At 44.4% G+C, this 18,254-nt stretch overlaps 1 protein-coding gene across 2 annotated transcripts in view; it reads right to left on the bottom strand.

Moving 5' to 3' along the window:
• Positions 1-1,263: 1,263 nt before the first annotated feature.
• Positions 1,264-18,254, bottom strand: part of TUBGCP3 (tubulin gamma complex component 3) — a 634,372-nt gene continuing 617,381 nt past the window's right edge. For both annotated transcript variants that reach the window (XM_063953156.1, XM_063953155.1), the window contains exon 22: positions 1,264-2,572. In XM_063953156.1, the coding sequence (XP_063809226.1) occupies positions 2,414-2,572 (159 nt within the window). In that variant the 3' untranslated portion in view covers positions 1,264-2,413. The remainder of the gene's footprint in view (positions 2,573-18,254) is intronic.

Below are 18,254 nucleotides of genomic sequence, written 5' to 3'. Positions count from 1 at the left end.
TCCAACGCATCAACAGTATTTACTCAGAAGATACAAATAAAAGATACAACAATATTACAGAGAAGAGCTACAACCAATAGTACATACCTTTGTTAGCGAGCGCTCCCGGATCCAGGACTCAGGCAGTCTTAGCAAGATGACCTTCAGAGAATAGACTGAGCCTGGTCAGGAGGACTCTCATTATACAATACAGTACAATGGGAAATGTAAGCTCTTCTTTCATAGGTCAAGGGGCAGGTTATTTACAGTACATGAGGGGTCATAGGTTGGTTTAAATGAATGGGCGATGCTTGGTCCAGGTGTACTTGCAGCTGTTCGCCACTGGGTTCCCACCGAATATCATGAGTACAGTATTTACAGTAGTTTATGAATATTACAATTCTGCGCATATCTATACACAGAAACATGTGATAAACTGCAAATAGCGACCGGAATGTGGCTCTCAAAATACTGCACATCTGGATACCAAACATTAAGTTCTAACCTTGCTCCATTCCCCTCACATCCTGTAACCCTGAATAACTCTGTTGTTCTATCTTTTGAGTATATGTAACTTGCTGGAAAAATGTGTGGAGACTATATGTAAATTATGCACTATATAAATAGAATATTGAATATGACTGTGGCTTTTCTGTGCGAATGCGTATGCTATCGTATTTACTCATACCACGCTACCATGGTATGCAATTATCGTTGAAAAATCACTGATGCAAAAAACAGACCTTTTTCTGCAATGTTTGCTGTTTTTTTGCCAATTTCTTTTGGGGCAATCCTATTAGGAGGCCCACAGGAAAAAAAAAATTCTTGTGCGAAAACACACAGGTTCATTGAAACCTGAGTGTTTTTATGTTGGCGTCCCCGAAAAGCCGGAACTTATCGGGAATTTTGTTTTGCCTGACTGAGGCAGGTGAAACAAATTCCCAGATAAGCCACACCTTGCATCGTCTTTTCGTGGACAATAGGATAGCCTGGGGCAAATCCATTAGGCTAACTGGATAACCCCCACAGTCGGATCAGTAAAGTTACCCCAAAATTGCTCTAATAGGATTTGCAATAACATGAGTTATATATGCAACAATACTATTCATCTGTTGAAGTAAGGAGAACAGCAAAGCGATACTGTTTTTTTAACAAAAAAATAAAAAATGTAACACTGCACGTTTCCCATAACAACAAAGCATTCAAGGTGTGTAATTCACTGACTTCATGGTTATTTAGTAAACTGCATTTCTAACCAACAAGAATACAATTTCAAACAAAAGACATGATTTTGCTTTTATTTAGCGAAGTGTTTTGTGATGTAGTAAAACAGTCTTTAATTATGTGAGCTTTACATATTACAAAGGAGAAAAAGCTAAGACAGTAATATATAAATATTTACAGTGAAAAAATAGACAGATCAAACAGGCTTAAGTGTACCCTTTCCCAAGAAAACACTACTAATTTTATATACATACTTTAGAGGTAAGAATGGATATACTAAACTTTCATCATTTCTATAGGTCAATAATGTAATTTTTTTTTAAATATTAACTTATAGTTTTATTTACCACAAAGGAAAAAGAAAAACAAAAATAATCATGTGATGTGTTTAAACTGTCAAAATACTTTGAAATGGCACAAAAATAATAATAATAGTATTTTGTTTACAGTAAAATACCAATGTGGCATTAGGTTTAGTGTAATAAACTACAATTAAAATGAATGGGTCCATAAACTCAAAATATTTTTATTTTATTTCAACCCTTTATTCCCAATGATATATTGTCTACAGATAAAAGGGGTGAGTAATATTTGATTGGGGATAAAAGGGTATAAGCAAATAAATAAAAACAAATTTGAACACTATTTAAAACCACAAACATATGAACTTTCATAAAAATATGTACTACTGAAATATACAGTGTAAACAAGTTCGCTCTGTTTCGTCATAAATGGACTACAATGTATAAAAAGAAGCAGGTATTAGCTTCCAATCTGCTGTATACACACAATGAAATGGAGAAGACTAAATAAATATAAGCACAGTACATTATTTGGTTTGCTTGTTTTAGCTGAAGGGGAGGTATAACTATTAGGGTAGCCCAATTAATTTATTTTTAGTGCTGGATAAAAAGGTGCACCACTGAAATGTCCTTAAACAGCAAGTGCTTTATTTCAAGATTGCAGCATTATTGTGTCGTCTGTTGCAACTGCTGGCTATCAGGTCATTTCATTGTCAATATGTCCGTAGACAGCAAAAAAAAAAAACACAATCTTAATTACATGGTTGCTCTGTATTCAATAAAATATTAATTAATCGATATCCTCTATGCGATGCATCTTATAATGAAGGGTATATATTGGTTTAGCCAGCAGGAATTTAATAATTAAAAAAAAAAAAGTTATTTACTTTGGAAAAGTTCCAGTCGCCTCATACATGTAAGCTGCGTCTTCCTCTGGTGCCGAGTGACATACGAAGCCTTGGCTCTCTTGCTTTATAATGTTCATTGAAGTCAAGCCTAAAGCTTAAAAACCTCAGGCTTTCATCTGTGCTTGTTGTCAGCAAAACCAAAAATTGTTGAACAATACCCTAAAACAACAAACAAATTTGACAATTTAAAATTCAAAGCTAAACACTTCAGAAAACTGGAGGGCAACACCAGAGTACAGAGCCTGATTCATGGACGGACGCGATGGTGATCGCAGCTGTGATTGTGCACTCTGACGATGTGCGAAGTGATGCCAAAAAAAACCCCCAGCCGCCATGAATACAGAGACACCCACCAGAACTATCGAAAAGGCACAGCAACTGCATGCACAGTCACAGCACACAAGTAGATCCTTCGATAATCATCAGCTCAAGTAAATCAATAGCCACACAGCACTACAGCCTGAAATGAGACACCAGAGCCACGCTGTATGTGTGCAGGTTTGCATATGCAGCCAGCAACAGGCCTCGAAAACAGCCGCAACAAGCCTTCGGTTTTTGTCACCACTCCCTTGTCAACTCCCCCAACATGGTGCCTGACTGTCAATCACTCTGCGTGAAGGTAAGTACTGCAAGCGGCATCGCTATTAGACTTTGGCGCATGCACAGTGCAAAGCATACACATGCTCAGTTTAACGATAATTGCTCTATTGTGTCCGTCCATGAGCCAGGCCCACAGTAAGGAAAAGAGATAGTGCTAAGCTAGAGTTATTTGCCAGAGACATTCATGGGGAAGAAAAGCTTCCAGGATAACCAATGCCTCACTCACAACTTTGGAAGGGAATAGGAGCCCAGGGTCCTACCTGTGCATAATTTACTGACATTGCCTAAATTGTAGATAAAATGTACCCAAACTGGTAAACTCCAGTCTCAAGTCTGGCTTAGCATTTGATATTAGTAAATGGTCTCTCAGAGTACACCTCAGTGTGATCTTAGTGGGATTTCACACTGGTGTGTTACAGAAGGTCCTTACCTTCTCTTGATGTATTGAAGAACGTATGTATGGTCACTTCATGGTTGAAACTAGTAACTTGTTACCAATTAGTACACAAACCACCTGAGATCACAATTGTTAGGCTGCAGTTTGGCCTAGCACTATGGAGTAAATTTATGAAGGTGGGAGTTTTTTATTTTTTTGCAGAACTGGTGATGTTGCTCATAGCAACCAATCAGATTCTACTTAACATTTATCTAGCTGCTTCTAGAAGATAACAGATAGAATCTGATTGGTTGCTATGGGCACCATCAACAGTTTAGTGGTTGGGATTCAATTAGCGGCAGTAGTTCTTATTGGGGATTTTTTTTCTGGACCTCAGCAAGCTCTTTATCTATAAGGCATACAAAATTAGCTCTAATTGAATAGCCTGAAGCAAAAAATGCCCTGTTGCTTGCACCCGTTAAATTATCGGAGCTAACTGAATTCCCTCATAGATGGGCGATCCACCGTCAAATTCTCTGTTTCTAAGTAATTATATGTTTCCTCTATAATTTCACACTGAAAACAGCATTTTCCTCACTTACATTTTGTGATCTAGCACATCATTAGAATGTTATTTCTACATATTTTTAACATTTTATTTTAGGTACAGGGATTTTTGTTTTTTTAGTGACTCACACAAGTACAAGATGAATATAAATGCTAAAATCTGCAACACAATTTCTCTTATGCTATAAAAAATAAAGTTAGTTTAAAGCCTTGACATAACCAAATCTTCCTACTTTACACATGGAGTTAAATTGTTAATTTACAGCCACTTTCTTGCCACAATAAAAATACGTTATATTATTATTGTGGAGGACAATATTATAGACCAACCAGACCTGTGTATTATTTAGCTCCTTGGATACTGTATCCTTCTATTTCACAGTAATCATAGATATTGTCTGTCTATTGACTATGAAAGCAATTTTCCTTAACCACCTTTCCATCCAAGACAAAACTGAAACCACCCAGAAACACTCCAACAATACTCTGACCTTTATAAATTTTAATAATCTGGTTTCAGTGATAGACAATGAATGCAAAATTCAGGATTGGGATGGGATTCTTCTACCTGATTATCAGCAAAATATACATATATTTTTAATGAGCTAAAACATCTGTGGATGCACCTATTCCGAGGGTGGGATGGTGAGACTGGTGACAGAGCTACTGTACAAGGAGGCACATCGAGCACCATGAGCCCAGCAGCTGCAGGAATATTTTCCACCATGGGTAGGCATTTCTGACATGTGACATGGGATGTGACCATGTCCTTGAAAGCCCAACTTGGAGTGGATGTCTCGTGACCATGCAAGGAAAGTGGTTACTTGCTTCAAAAGGCTGGTGGTTAGGGGGTCAGCATCTTTGCAATGTTTTCATTTTAATGAAGGATTTTTTTACTTGTATAACAAAAGTAATGATATATTCCTAATTGGTTCTATTACATTATTACTTCTGTTTTGAATTTTTCAACTGTTTGACAGTTATTTTTATCTGTAAAAGATCATCCTGATTCCTTTGCTTAACATTCTCATAAGCTTTGCCTAAGATATTGTTAGGCTAGCCTCTAGTGCTGAAGTCTCCAATCACCTTGTCAGTTTAATATTCAAACATATCAAGATTAGTAGAATTCCTCCTCAACCACTTTAACCACTTAACTGATGATTTTTCCCTATAAAATATGTTATTTTGTTTTTTTAATGTAATATAGTTTAAAAGTATTTTCTAAAAATATTTAAAATAAGATTTTACTCACCGGTAAATCTATTTCTCGTAGTCCGTAGTGGATGCTGGGAACTCCGTAAGGACCATGGGGAATAGACGGGCTCCGCAGGAGACTGGGCACTCTAAAAGAAAGATTAGGTACTATCTGGTGTGCACTGGCTCCTCCCACTATGACCCTCCTCCAGACCTCAGTTAGGATACTGTGCCCGGAAAAGCTGACACAATAAGGAAGGATTTTGAATCCCAGGTAAGACTCATACCAGCCACACCAATCACACCGTATAACTCGTGATACTACACCCAGTTAACAGTATGAAATATAACTGAGCCTCTCAACAGATGGCTCAACAATAACCCTTAGTTAGGCAATAACTACATACAAGTATTGCAGACAATCCGCACTTGGGATGGGCGCCCAGCATCCACTACGGACTACGAGAAAAAGATTTACCGGTGAGTAAAATCTTATTATCTCTGACGTCCTAGTGGATGCTGGGAACTCCGTAAGGACCATGGGGATTATACCAAAGCTCCCAAACGGGCGGGAGAGTGCGGATGACTCTGCAGCACCGAATGAGAGAACTCAAGGTCCTCCTCAGCCAGGGTATCAATTTTGTAGAATTTAGCAAACGTGTTTGCCCCTGACCAAGTTGCAGCTCGGCAAAATTGTAAAGCCGAGACCCCTCGGGCAGCCGCCCAAGATGAGCCCACTTTCCTCGTGGACTGGGCTTTTACTGATTTAGGATGCGGCAATCCAGCCGCAGAATGCTTCAGCTGAATTGTGCTACAAATTCAGCGAGCAATAGTCTGCTTAGAAGCAGGAGCACCTATTTTGTTGGGTGCCTACAGGATAAAAAGCGAGTCAGTTTTCCTGACTCCAGCCGTCCTGGAAATATAAATTTTTAAGGCCCTGACTACGTCCAGTAACTTGGAATCTTCCAAGTCCCTAGTAGCCGCAGGCACTACAATAGGTTGGTTCAAGTGAAAAGCTGATACCACCTTGGGGAGAAACTGGGGACGAGTCCTCAATTCTGCCCTATCCATATGGAAAATCAGATAAGGGCTTTTACATGACAAAGCCGCCAATTCTGACACACGCCTGGCCGAAGCCAAGGCCAATAACATGACCACTTTCCACGTGAGATATTTCAAATCCACAGTTTTAAGTGTCTCAAACCAATGTGATTTTAAGAAACTCAACACCACGTGTCTGAACTCCAGGCAGTGAAGCCAGTTCTTTCTGGAAGAAAATCGACAGAGCCGAAATCTGGACCTTAATGGAACCCAATTTTAGGCCCATAGTCACCCCTGACTGCAGGAAGTGCAGAAAACGACCCAGCTGAAATTCCTCTGTTGGGGCCTTCTTGGCCTCACACCACGCAACATATTTTCGCCAAATACGGTGATAATGGTTTGCGGTTACTTCTTTCCTGGCTTTTATCAGCGTAGGAATGACTTCTTCCGGAATGCCCTTTTCCTTTAGGATCCGGAATTCAACCGCCATGCCGTCAAACGCAGCCACGGTAAGTCTTGGAACAGACAGGGCCCCTGCTGTAGCAGATCCTGTCTGAGCGGTAGAGGCCATGGGTCCTCCGATATCATTTCTTGAAGTTCTGGGTACCAAGCTCTTCTTGGCCCATCCGGAACCACGAGTATCGTTCTTACTCCTCGTTTTCTTATTATTCTCAGTACCTTTGGTATGAGAGGCAGAGGAGGGAATACATAAACCGACTGGTACACCCACGGTGTCACTAGAGCGTCCACAGCTATTGCCTGAGGGTCCCTTGACCTGGCGCAATATCTAGTTTTTTGTTTAGGCGGGACGCCATCATGTCCACCTGTGGCCTTTCCCAACGGTTTACCAACAGTTGGAAGACTTCTGGATGAAGTCCCCACTCTCCCGGGTGTAGGTCGTGTCTGCTGAGGAAGTCTGCTTCCCAGTTGTCCACTCCCGGAATGAACACTGCTGACAGTGCTAAGACGTGATTTTCCGGCCATCGGAGAATCCTTGTGGCTTCTGCCATCGCCATCCTGCTTCTTGTGCCTCCCTGTCGGTTTACATGGGCGACTGCCGTGATGTTGTCTGATTGGATCAGTACCGGCTGGTTTTGAAGCAGAGGCCTTGCCAGACTTAGGGCTTTGTAAATGGCCCTCAGTTCCAGAATATTTATGTGTAGGGATGACTCCTGACTTGACCAAAGTCGTTGGAAATTTCTTCCCTGTGTGACTGCCCCCCAGCCTCGAAGGCTGGCATCCGTGGTTACCAGGACCCAGTCCTGTATGCCGAATCTGCGGCCCTCTTGAAGATGAGCACTCTGCAGCCACCACAGTAGAGATACCCTGGTCCTTGGAGACAGGGTTATCAGCCGATGCATCTGAAGATGCGATCCCGACCACTTGTCCAAGAGGTCCCACTGAAAGGTTCTTGCATGGAACCTGCCGAATGGAATTTTGCTTCGTAAGAAGCTACCATTTTTCCCAGGACTCGTGTGCAGTGATGCACCGATACCTGTTTTGGTTTCAGGAGGTCTCTGACCAGAGATGACAGCTCCTTGGCTTTCTCCTGCGGGAGAAACACTTTTTTCTGTTCTGTGTCCAGAACCATCCTCAGGAACAGTAGGCGTGTGGTAGGAACCAGCTGTGACTTTGGAATGTATAGAATCCATCCGTGCTGTTGTAGCACTTCCCGAGATAGTGCTACTCCGACCAACAACTGCTCCTTGGACCTCGCCTTTATAAGGAGATCGTCCAAGTACGGGATAATTAAAACTCCCTTTTTTCGAAGGAGTATCATCATTTCTGCCATTACCTTGGTAAAGACCCTCGGTGCCGTGGACAGTCCAAACGGCAGTGTTTGGAATTGGTAATGGCAATCCTGTACCACAAATCTGAGGTACTCCTGGTGAGGATGGTAAATGGGGACATGTAGGTAAGCATCCTTGATGTCCAGGGATACCATGTAATCCCCCTCCTCCAGGCTTGCAATAACCGCCCTGAGCGATTCCATCTTGAACTTGAATTTTTTTATGTATGTGTTCAAGGATTTCAAATTTAAAATGGGTCTCACCGAACCGTCCGGTTTTGGTACCACAAACAGTGTGGAATAGTAACCCCGTCCTTGTTGAAGTAGGGGCACGATGACTATCACCTGCTGGGAATGCAGCTTGTGAATTGCCTCTAGCACAGCCTCCCTGCCTGAGGGAGTTGTCGGCAAGGCAGTTTTGAGGATACGGCGGGGGGGAGACGCCTCGAATTCCAGCTTGTACCCCTGAGATACTACTTGAAGGATCCAGGGATCCACCTGTGAGCGAGCCCACTGATCGCTGAAATTTTTGAGGCGGCCCCCCACCGTACCTGGCTACGCCTGTGGAGCCCCCGCGTCATGCGGTGGACTCAGAGGAAGCGGGGGAAGAATTTTGATTCTGGGAACTGGCTGACTGGTGCAGCTTTTTCCCTCTTCCCTCATCTCTGTGCAGAAAGGAAGCGCCTTTGACCCGCTTGCTTTTCTGAAGCCAAAAGGACTGTACCTGATAATACAGTGCTTTCTTAGGCTGTGAGGAAACCTGAGGTAAAAAATTTTCTTCCCAGCTGTTGCTGTGGATACGAGGTCCCAGAGACCATCCCCAAACAATTCCTCACCCTTATAAGGCTCTATGTGCCTTTTAAAGTCAGCATCACCTGTCCAGTGTCGGGTCTCTAATACCCTCCTGACAGAATGGACATTGCATTAATTCTGGATGCCAGCCGGCAAAATATCCCTCATATATAAGACGACGTCTTTAATATGCTCTTATGTTCGCAAAATAGTATCCCTGTTTGACAGGGTTACAGACCACGCTGCAGCAGCACTATCTGCAGGTCTCAGTCTAGTACCTGAGTGTGTAAATGCAGACTTCAGGATAGCCTCCTGCTTTTTATCAGCAGGTACCTTCAAAGTGGCCGTATCCTAAGACGGCAGTGCCACCTTTTTTGACAAACGTGTGAGCGCCTTATCCACCCTAGGGGGATATCTCCCAGCGTAACTTATCCTCTGGCGGGAAAGGGTACGCCATCAGTAACTTTTTAGAAATTACCAGTTTCTTATCGGGGGAACCCATGCTTTTTCACACTTCATTCACTCATTTGATGGGGGAACAAAACACTGCCTGCTTTTTCTCCCCAAACATAAAACCCTTTTTTAGTGGTACTTGGGTTAATGTCAGAAATGTGTAACACATTTTTTATTGCCGGGATCATGTAACCGATGTTCCTAGTGGATTGTGTATATGTCTCAACCTCGTCGACACTGGAGTCAGACTCCGTGTCGACATCTGTGTCTGCCATCTGAGGGAGCGGGCGTTTTTGAGGCCCTGATGGCCTTTGAGACGCCTGGGCAGGCGCGGGCTGAGAAGCCGGCTGTCCCATAGCTGTTACGTCATCCAGCCTTTTATGTAAGGAGTTGACACTGTCGGTTTATACCTTCCACCTATCCATCCACTCTGGTGTCGGCCCCACAGGGGGCGACATCACATTTATCGGCATCTGCTCTGCCATCACATAAGCCTCCTCATCAAACGTGTCGACACAGCCGTACCGACACACCGCACACACACACAGGGAATGCTCTGACTGAGGACAGGACCCCACACAGCCCTTTGGGGAGACAGAGAGAGAGTATGCCAGCACACACCAGAGCGCTATATAATTTTGGGATTAACACTATATTGAGTGAATTTTTCCCAATAGCTGCTTGTATATACAATATTGCGCCTAAATTTTGTGCCCCCCCTCTCTTTTTAACCCTTTGAGCCTGAAAACTACAGGGGAGAGCCTGGGGAGCTGTCTTCCAGCTGCACTGTGAAGAGAAAATGGCGCCAGTGTGCTGAGGGAGAAGCCCCGCCCCTTTTTCAACTGACTTTCTCCCGCTTTTTCTGGAATACTGGCAGGGGTAATTTTACATCTATATAGCCTCTAGGACTATATATGATGTAGATTTGCCAGCCAAGGTGTCATATATTGCCCTCAGGGCGCCCCCCCCCCAGCGCCCTGCACCCTCAGTGACCGGAGTGTGAAGTGTGCATGAGGAGCAATGGCGCACAGCTGCAGTGCTGTGCGCTACCTTGGTGAAGACTGATGTCTTCTGCCGCCGATTTTCCGGACCTCTTCTTGCTTCTGGCTCTGTAAGGGGGACGGCGGCGCGGCTCCGGGAACGAACACCAAGGCCAGTTCCATGCGGTCGATCCCTCTGGAGCTAATGGTGTCCAGTAGCCTAAGAAGCCCAAGCTAGCTGCAAGCAGGTAGGTTCGCTTCTTCTCCCCTTAGTCCCTCGATGCAGTGAGCCTGTTGCCAGCAGGTCTCACTGTAAAATAAAAAACCTAAAATAAACTTTCTTTCTAGGAGCTCAGGAGAGCCCCTAGTGTGCATCCAGCTCGGCCGGGCACAGAAATCTAACTGAGGTCTGGAGGAGGGTCATAGTGGGAGGAGCCAGTGCACACCAGATAGTACCTAATCTTTCTTTTAGAGTGCCCAGTCTCCTGCGGAGCCCGTCTATTCCCCATGGTCCGTACGGAGTTCCCAGCATCCACTAGGACGTCAGAGAAATATTATGTTCTGCACACCTGTAGAACGGAACTCCTCGTCAAAAATGGAACACAGTGGTGCGGGCAGTTGCATGTGATCTGACCATGCCAGTTACAGAAAGTGGTCAATTGACCTTTTTGGATATTAGTCTTCCAAGGTAAGTGTAGAGTAGAGTACTAATGAAACCTAGACATGCTCTACTTCTTTACAAAAATTGGAAGTAATGATGACATTCCATATAGCTTTCAAAATCACAGCAAGGAAACGGACCAGATTCTAACTATAGGTACACTATATGTGGTGTTGAGTGAACAAACAAAATCCAGTGTATAGGAACACTGTGCCAATCTGTTACACATGACCATCCACATCACCTGTACATTAAAAGTCTCTGCAAAATGAAAAAAATTGTGTTGAAATATAAATAAATTTAAGTCAACAAGAATCCCTGTGTCGCCAAAGGCCTCATATCGAGATAGGCACTGTCAAGTTACCGCTATTCACAATGTGTGAAGGATATTGATATACAGTGCTTCAACATCCAAAGTTATGAACACGACACTACCGATTAAATTTATAAAGTGGGTAGTGTCTGAGACACCAGTTTGCCAAAATCGGGGTGTAAGAAGAAATCCACATAATAGATGTTAAGAATTGGATTCCAGAAATAATGAGGCGAGCAAGAGAGGAGTGATTTCTGGACAACTAGAACGTGGAGTATGTGTTACAGCAAAAGAAACAAACAGGGATCTGAATTCTTCCTTGGCTATGACTGTCCGCCTTAGCTGCATCTCACAAATTCTTAAAATGATCTTAACCTAAGTTTGTGGAATTTATACTATAACCTTGTTAACATTATCCATTCTGCTTTGCTTTACTATGCCTCCCCTCCTCACCCCCTTATCAGTTTCTTTCTTAACTACAGCATTATCTGCCATCAGTTCTTCAATTACTTTTTATCTCTCATTTGAATACATTTTAGCTATAGTATCTGGTTTGTGAGCATACGTGTTTGAAGTCTTCTAATGTAAATTTATAGAAGCAATTCAATGTTATTGTTTCTCATGTAACAATCTCATATACCTATCAAAGTTGACAAAAACGAGATTTTGGTACTTACCGGTAAATCCTTTTCTCAAAGTCCATAGGGGATTCTGGGATGGTGAATTACATTGGGGTATAGATGGGTCCACTGGAGCCGGTGCACTTTACATTTCTTCAACCTAGAGTGTGCTGGCTCCTCCCCTCTATGCCCCCTCCCATCAGACCAGTCAAGAAAACTGTGGGAGATGGAACATACCTCAAGAGGAGGAAAAACAGAAGAGAAGAACAGGAGAAACCGAGCAACACAACTGAACAAGTAGAACAGAAAACAGCGAAAGCAACACGCATACGCTGATGCATAACAACCTAAACAATATGCAGAAAATGAAGCACAGAAATGGGCGCCCAGTATCCCCTGTGGACTTCGAGAAAAGTACTTATCAGTAAATACCAAAATCTTTAGCATACATAGGGGATACTGGGATGGTGAATTACAGTGGGGACGTCCCAGAGCTCCAATTACGGGTTGGTGTGCTGAGATCCCTGCAATACCAAACGACCAAACTGAGCATCCACCAACGCCAAGGTATCAAAACCATAGAATTTCACAAAAGTGTTGGTACCGGACCAGGTAGCAGCCCTACACAACTGTAAGGGAGGGACTGCCCCGAGCAGCTGCCCAGGAAGAACTCACCGACCTAGTGGAATGGGCGGTAACAGACTGTAGCAAAGGTAAGGCAGCAAATGAATAAGCCTGTTGGATAGTAAGTTTTAACCAAAGCGCAATAGTTTGCTTCGAAGCAGGACACCCAATCTTGGTGGCCTCATACAAAACAAAAAGATCATCTGACTTTCGGGTACGAGCCGTTCGGTTGACATAAATGCGCAACGTTCGCACCACATCCAAACTGCGAGGCGTGGAAGAATCATTTACAACCGGAACTACATTAAGTTGATTTATGTGAAAGGACGAGACAACCTTAGGCAAAAACAACCTACGAGTCCTAAGTTCCACCCGATCTTCGTGAAACACCTGATAAGGAAGTTTGCAGTTCAAAGCCCCCAATTCCAAGACTCGCTGTAAGAGCCAACAAGGTGACCATATTCCAAGTCAAATACTTGGTCTCCGCCAGGTGCAATGGTTCAAACCAGGAAGATTGGAGGAAATCCAACACCAATTGGAGATCCCAAAGGGCCTTTGGAGGTACAAAAGTGGTTGCAAGTGGAGCACACCCTTGAGAAAGGTCTGAACCTCAAGGTCAACCTTTTTTGGAAAAAGACAAACAAGGCAGACACTTGGACCTTAAGAGAGCCTAAATGCAATCCAACATCTACACCAGACTGGAGGAAGCATAAGAAGCAATCCAATTTAAAACCCGCCGGCCGATAACAACGGCTTTCACACCAGGAGACATACATATTCCATATCCGATGGTAGTGCCGTGATGTGACATCTATCCTAGCATGGAACATAGTCGGGATAACAGCCCCTGGAATGCCCTTCCTCGCTAGAATCTCCCTCTCAACTTCCACGCTGTCAAACATAGCCGCTGTAAGTTTGGAGACAAACAGGACTTGCTGAAGAAGATCTTCTCTCAACAACAAGGGCCAGGGGTCGTCTACCAACAGGGAAAAAGATCCTCGTGCCAGGCCTGCCGAGGGCAATCCGGGGCGATTAAAATCGCCTGAACCCTCTCCCTCTTTATTCTTTTTAAGATTCGTGGTAGTAGAGGGAATGGAGGAAACAGACTGTCTTAAAGGTTCAGGGCATTGTCAATGCGTCCACAGCTATTGCCTGTGGGTCCCTTGTCCTTGAGCAGTAACACTGAAGCTGCGTGTTGTGTTGGGATGCCATCAGATCTATCTGAGGCCAACCCCATTGGGATACTATCTGACGGAAGATGGAGACCCCATTCTCCCGGTTGGAGATCTAGCCGGCTGAGGAAATCTGCCTCCCAGTTGTCCACTCCCGGAATGAATATGGCTGACAGTGCCGTGGCATGTCTTTCTGCCCAAAGGAGGATCTTGGTGACCTCTCTCGTAGCCGCCCTGCTTTTGGTTCCGCCCTGTCGACTGATGTAGGCCACCGCAGTGGCATTGTCGTATTGTACTTGAATGGCGTGATTTTGTAACAGGTGGAAAGCCTGAAGAAGGGCATTGTAAATCGCTCTTAGTTCCAAGATGTTTATGGGGAGGGTGGGTTCGTGTGTTAACCACTTTCCCTGAAACGGAGCCCCCTGGATCACTGCTCCCCAGCCCCGGAGACTCGCATCTGTGGTTAACAACGTCTGTGTGTTCCGAAGACTCAACCCTCCACAAGATGGGAGGGTCTGTAACCACCACCAAAAATATCCTTGTCTGTAGTGACAGACGGACCAGGTGGTGCATGTGGAGATGCAAACCTGACCACTGGCCTAACAGATCCAGCTGGAAGGTTCGTGCATGAAATCGGCCATAGTGTATTGCTTTGTAGGAGGCAACCATCTTTCCAAGCAGACGGATACACAGATGGGCTGAGACTCGGCGCGGCTTCAAGACGGACCTCACCATCGCTTGAATGGCTGCTGCTTTGTCCAGTGGAAGGAACACCTTCAGAGACACCATGTCCAGAATCATACCCAGAAACTGAAGTCTCTGAGTAGGTTCTAACTGGGACTTCTGGAGATTGAGAATCCAGCCATGAAGAGTCAGTAGTTGTTTTGTGAGACGGGTGCTGTGAAGGAGGTGGTCCCTGGAAGGTGCCTTTATGAGCAAGTCATCCAGGTATGGAACTATGTTCACTCCCTGCATATGGAGCTTTAGCATCATCTCCACCATGACATTTGTAAACAGCACTGGTGCCAACGAAAGACCGAAAGGCAAAGCTTGGAAATGGATAGTGTTTTTCCTTGAGTGCAAACCTTAGGAATGATTGATGAGGCGGCCATATGGGAATGTGGAGGTAGGTGTCCTTTATATCTTTAGGATACTAGGACCTGTGATGACAGCTCGCAGAAACTCCATCTTGAATCTGAAAGTCCTGAGATATGAATTGAGGGATTTCAGGTTCAGAATGGGTCTGACCGAACCATTTGGTTTTGGTACTACAAACAAGTTTGAGTAGTAGCCTTTGTTCCTCTGATGTACAGGAACTGGGCTAATAACTTCTGCAAGCAGGAGCCTGTTGATGGCCTCCCTCAGGGTTAACAGCTTTTCTGAGAAAACTGGAAAGCCTGAAGTGAAAAATCTGTGAGGCGGTGTCAGTTCAAATTCTATTTTGTAATCCTGGGAGATCAGGTACTTGACCAAGGAATCTTGGCAGGATTTTTTCCAGACTTGACTGAAATGTTTGAGACGTGCTCCTACTGTACCTTGAGATCCCACAGGCGCAGAAGGAGAGCGTCATGCTGTAGGCTGTGACAGCGGAAGCACTAATCTGCTGCTGCTGACTGGCAACTGCTGCAGCCTCTGGAACCACGTACTGCGTTTGAGGCCCCTCTGGCTCCGACTCTAAACCTGGTAGAACGAAAGGAATGAAAAGACTGGAAAGACGGACCAGAATAAGTACGTTTTGGTGGCGGTGCAGCGGGCGGGAGATAAGTAGATTTACCAGCAATAGCCTTTGTAATCCACTTATCCAATTCCTCACCAAATAAAGCCTCACCAGTAAAGGGTAAACCTTCCACTCCTCCTTTTGACTCAGCATCCGCAGTCCACTGATGAAGCCATAAGGCCCTGCGGGCGGATATTGACATGGCTGACAACCTGGAATTAATTAGAACAACTTCCCTGGTAGTCTCACATAAATAAGCTGCTGATTCCAGTATGTGCTTTGCTAAAGTAACCAGTTTCTTCAGGGAATGTCCCTCCTGGATACCTGTTATGAGGTTATCAGCCCATTCTTCAATGGCCTTAGAAACCCAGAAGCCAACAATGACAGGATGCTGGACTGCTCCTGCAGCTGTATACATTGTTTTTAGTGTAGCTTCAATCTTACGGTCTGAGGAGTCCTTTAAAGAAGTAGCCCCCAGGACCATAAGTACAATCTTTTTAGAGAGACGGGAAACTGAAGAGTCCACCGAGGGTGGATTTTCCCAAAGCTTCCCATCTTCAGGAGGAAAGGGAAAACAAAGACAAAAACCTTTTAGGGATCTGGATTTTTTTTTATCAGGATGCAACCAAGCTTGCTTAAATTGGGCATTGAGCTCAGAAGACACAGGAAAAGTAACACTAGACTTTTGTGGTTTACTGAAAAATACAGGTTCCACCTGAGAGTCTTCTTTTTCAGGTATTTCCAGAACCTCAGGTATTGCATAAATGAGTGACCCAACCCCTTGAGAAGGGCTATCAGTGTCTCCAATTTCCTCCTCCAAGCATTCTAAATCCCCATCCTTTAAATCTGGCATGTACTCCCCTGAGTCATCCAACTGCAGGACATGTGGTAACATGCGTTTTTGGAGCTTAATCTGGGCGGGTGAGAAGATTTACTCCCCTCCTTTTTAGAGACAAAAATCCTCCACAGACGGTCTAAGAGCTTGTCTGTCATGTCTTGCAGCAGCCAGTTCTGATTAAATAGCTGTCATTACACCTGTTAAAGTGGACAGCCAGATTGGTGCAGACTGTTGTGACCTGCTACCAGATTGTGACTCAGATTCAGTAAACTGGTCACAAATATGTGAATCCTTCAGATGCCTGTGTAAACTTATTAGAGCAGTTTTTTCAAACAACCTTTTACCCTGTCATTCTTACACAGTACAGACGACACACACATAGGAAAAAGTACAGCCCCCCCCCCCCCCCCCCTGCAAGCAGTAGTAAACCAAACAGCTAACAGGAGAAAACAGAGTGGGAGAAACCAGCACACTCTGCCTATATGAGCTGTGGATAATTAGCCAGGCAGTTGCGATTCCGGAGTCACTTAATAGCAACCCCAAGTTTAACTTGCTCGCCCACAACTAGCCCCCCCTGTATACCACAGTCCCAGAAGTCTTGTGAGGTCCGCGCTGGCTCTGGCGTCCCTGTAGCCGCTGCTGCACTCTGTACACGTGGCTAAAATGGCGCCTGCTGTCCCTCTCTGTAAGCTCCGCCCCTCTGCTATGGTGCGCCTGCAGTGGAATCTACACACAGCCTAATCAGGCACAGTAGCTTTCTCTATTAGAGCAGTGTGTCCGATATATGCTTTGCCGCCTTGTGAACCAGCTATTCGGGACCCGGTGCATGCTCATCCGTCTTCCATAACTTCAGCTCTTTTAGGGGGTGGCGGCAGGTTAGGAGGCTCCAGAGCAAGCCCTCCATACGGCTGCGGTGAGAGATCCCCCTCAGGATCGATGTCCTGGTAACCGGGTACCTGGGGCCATACCTCTCTATAAGGTCTGGACCGGTCCCCCCTCCTAAGTCCCTCGGCGCAGACAGGCATTTGCCAGATGCCTGTCTGAAAAATTAGAGAAATATAAAATATTTAAAGTAAAAAACACTGGAGCCCTCCAGCGTGTGACCGGCTATGAGGGCAATTTTTTCTAAACTGGTCTGATGGGAAGGGGCAAAGAGGGAAGGAGCCAGCACACAATAGGTTGAAGAAATTTAAAGTGCACCAGCTCCAATGGACCCATCTGTACACAAATGTAATTCACCATCCCAGTATCCCCTATGGATGCTATAGAAAAAAAGTCAAACATAATTGGCCTACTGAGGGTGAACATTTTACACCTTGAAATGTAATTCTTCGGAGGACAAATTAATATTTATTTTAGTATTTTGTCATCCTTTGATCTAATCTGGACTCTCTTTCCTCCTCCCTTGTGTGGAGCAATCAACCAATACTAACAATTAGGAACCTCAAAACATCAGAAAGAAAAATCTGTAAGGGCGAAGTGAAGATTTCAATGTCACAACGAAACGCATCAGAGGTTTCATCTCAGCCACAACCATCATCAATCATCATTATTCATTGCTTTAAAGTAGGTTAGTCTAGTTGATAGCAAAGGACAATGTGACCACTGGTAATAATCTTTAGATAGGAGACTTTATTGTATAAATATTTATAAATCACATTACCTTGAAGAGTAAAGGTGCATACACACTTTCCGAGCAAATGAGCAACGTTGCTCATTTCCCCCCCTTCCTGAGCGATGTTGCTCATTTTCATGGCAAGTGTGTATGCCGCAAGAGACTATCGATGCGCGGCCCCCGCAGGTCACCTACGATTGTTGCTGTCGGCAGTGCATGCATGCTCGATCTGGACTGTCATCCAGGAGCTGCATGCACGGGCGGCGGCTGCATGGAGTCACGGAGCGCTATGAGCGGTCATATCGCTCAGTGTGTACGGGCGGCTGCCTGCCCGGCCTGGGAAATGCTTGACGACGTGTGCATGGACCTTAAGTGGATCAATTTAGGAATGTTTATTTTTTTAAACTGCTAACCTAGTTAACACAGAATGGAGAAAGACCAAATGTACTTGTTATATAATTTCCATCTACACGAGAAGAAATCCCATGT

This window comes from Pseudophryne corroboree, chromosome 2, assembly GCF_028390025.1.
Source record: "Pseudophryne corroboree isolate aPseCor3 chromosome 2, aPseCor3.hap2, whole genome shotgun sequence".
In the NCBI taxonomy this organism is placed as follows: domain Eukaryota; kingdom Metazoa; phylum Chordata; class Amphibia; order Anura; family Myobatrachidae; genus Pseudophryne; species Pseudophryne corroboree.
This window is presented reverse-complemented; position numbering and strand designations above follow the sequence as displayed.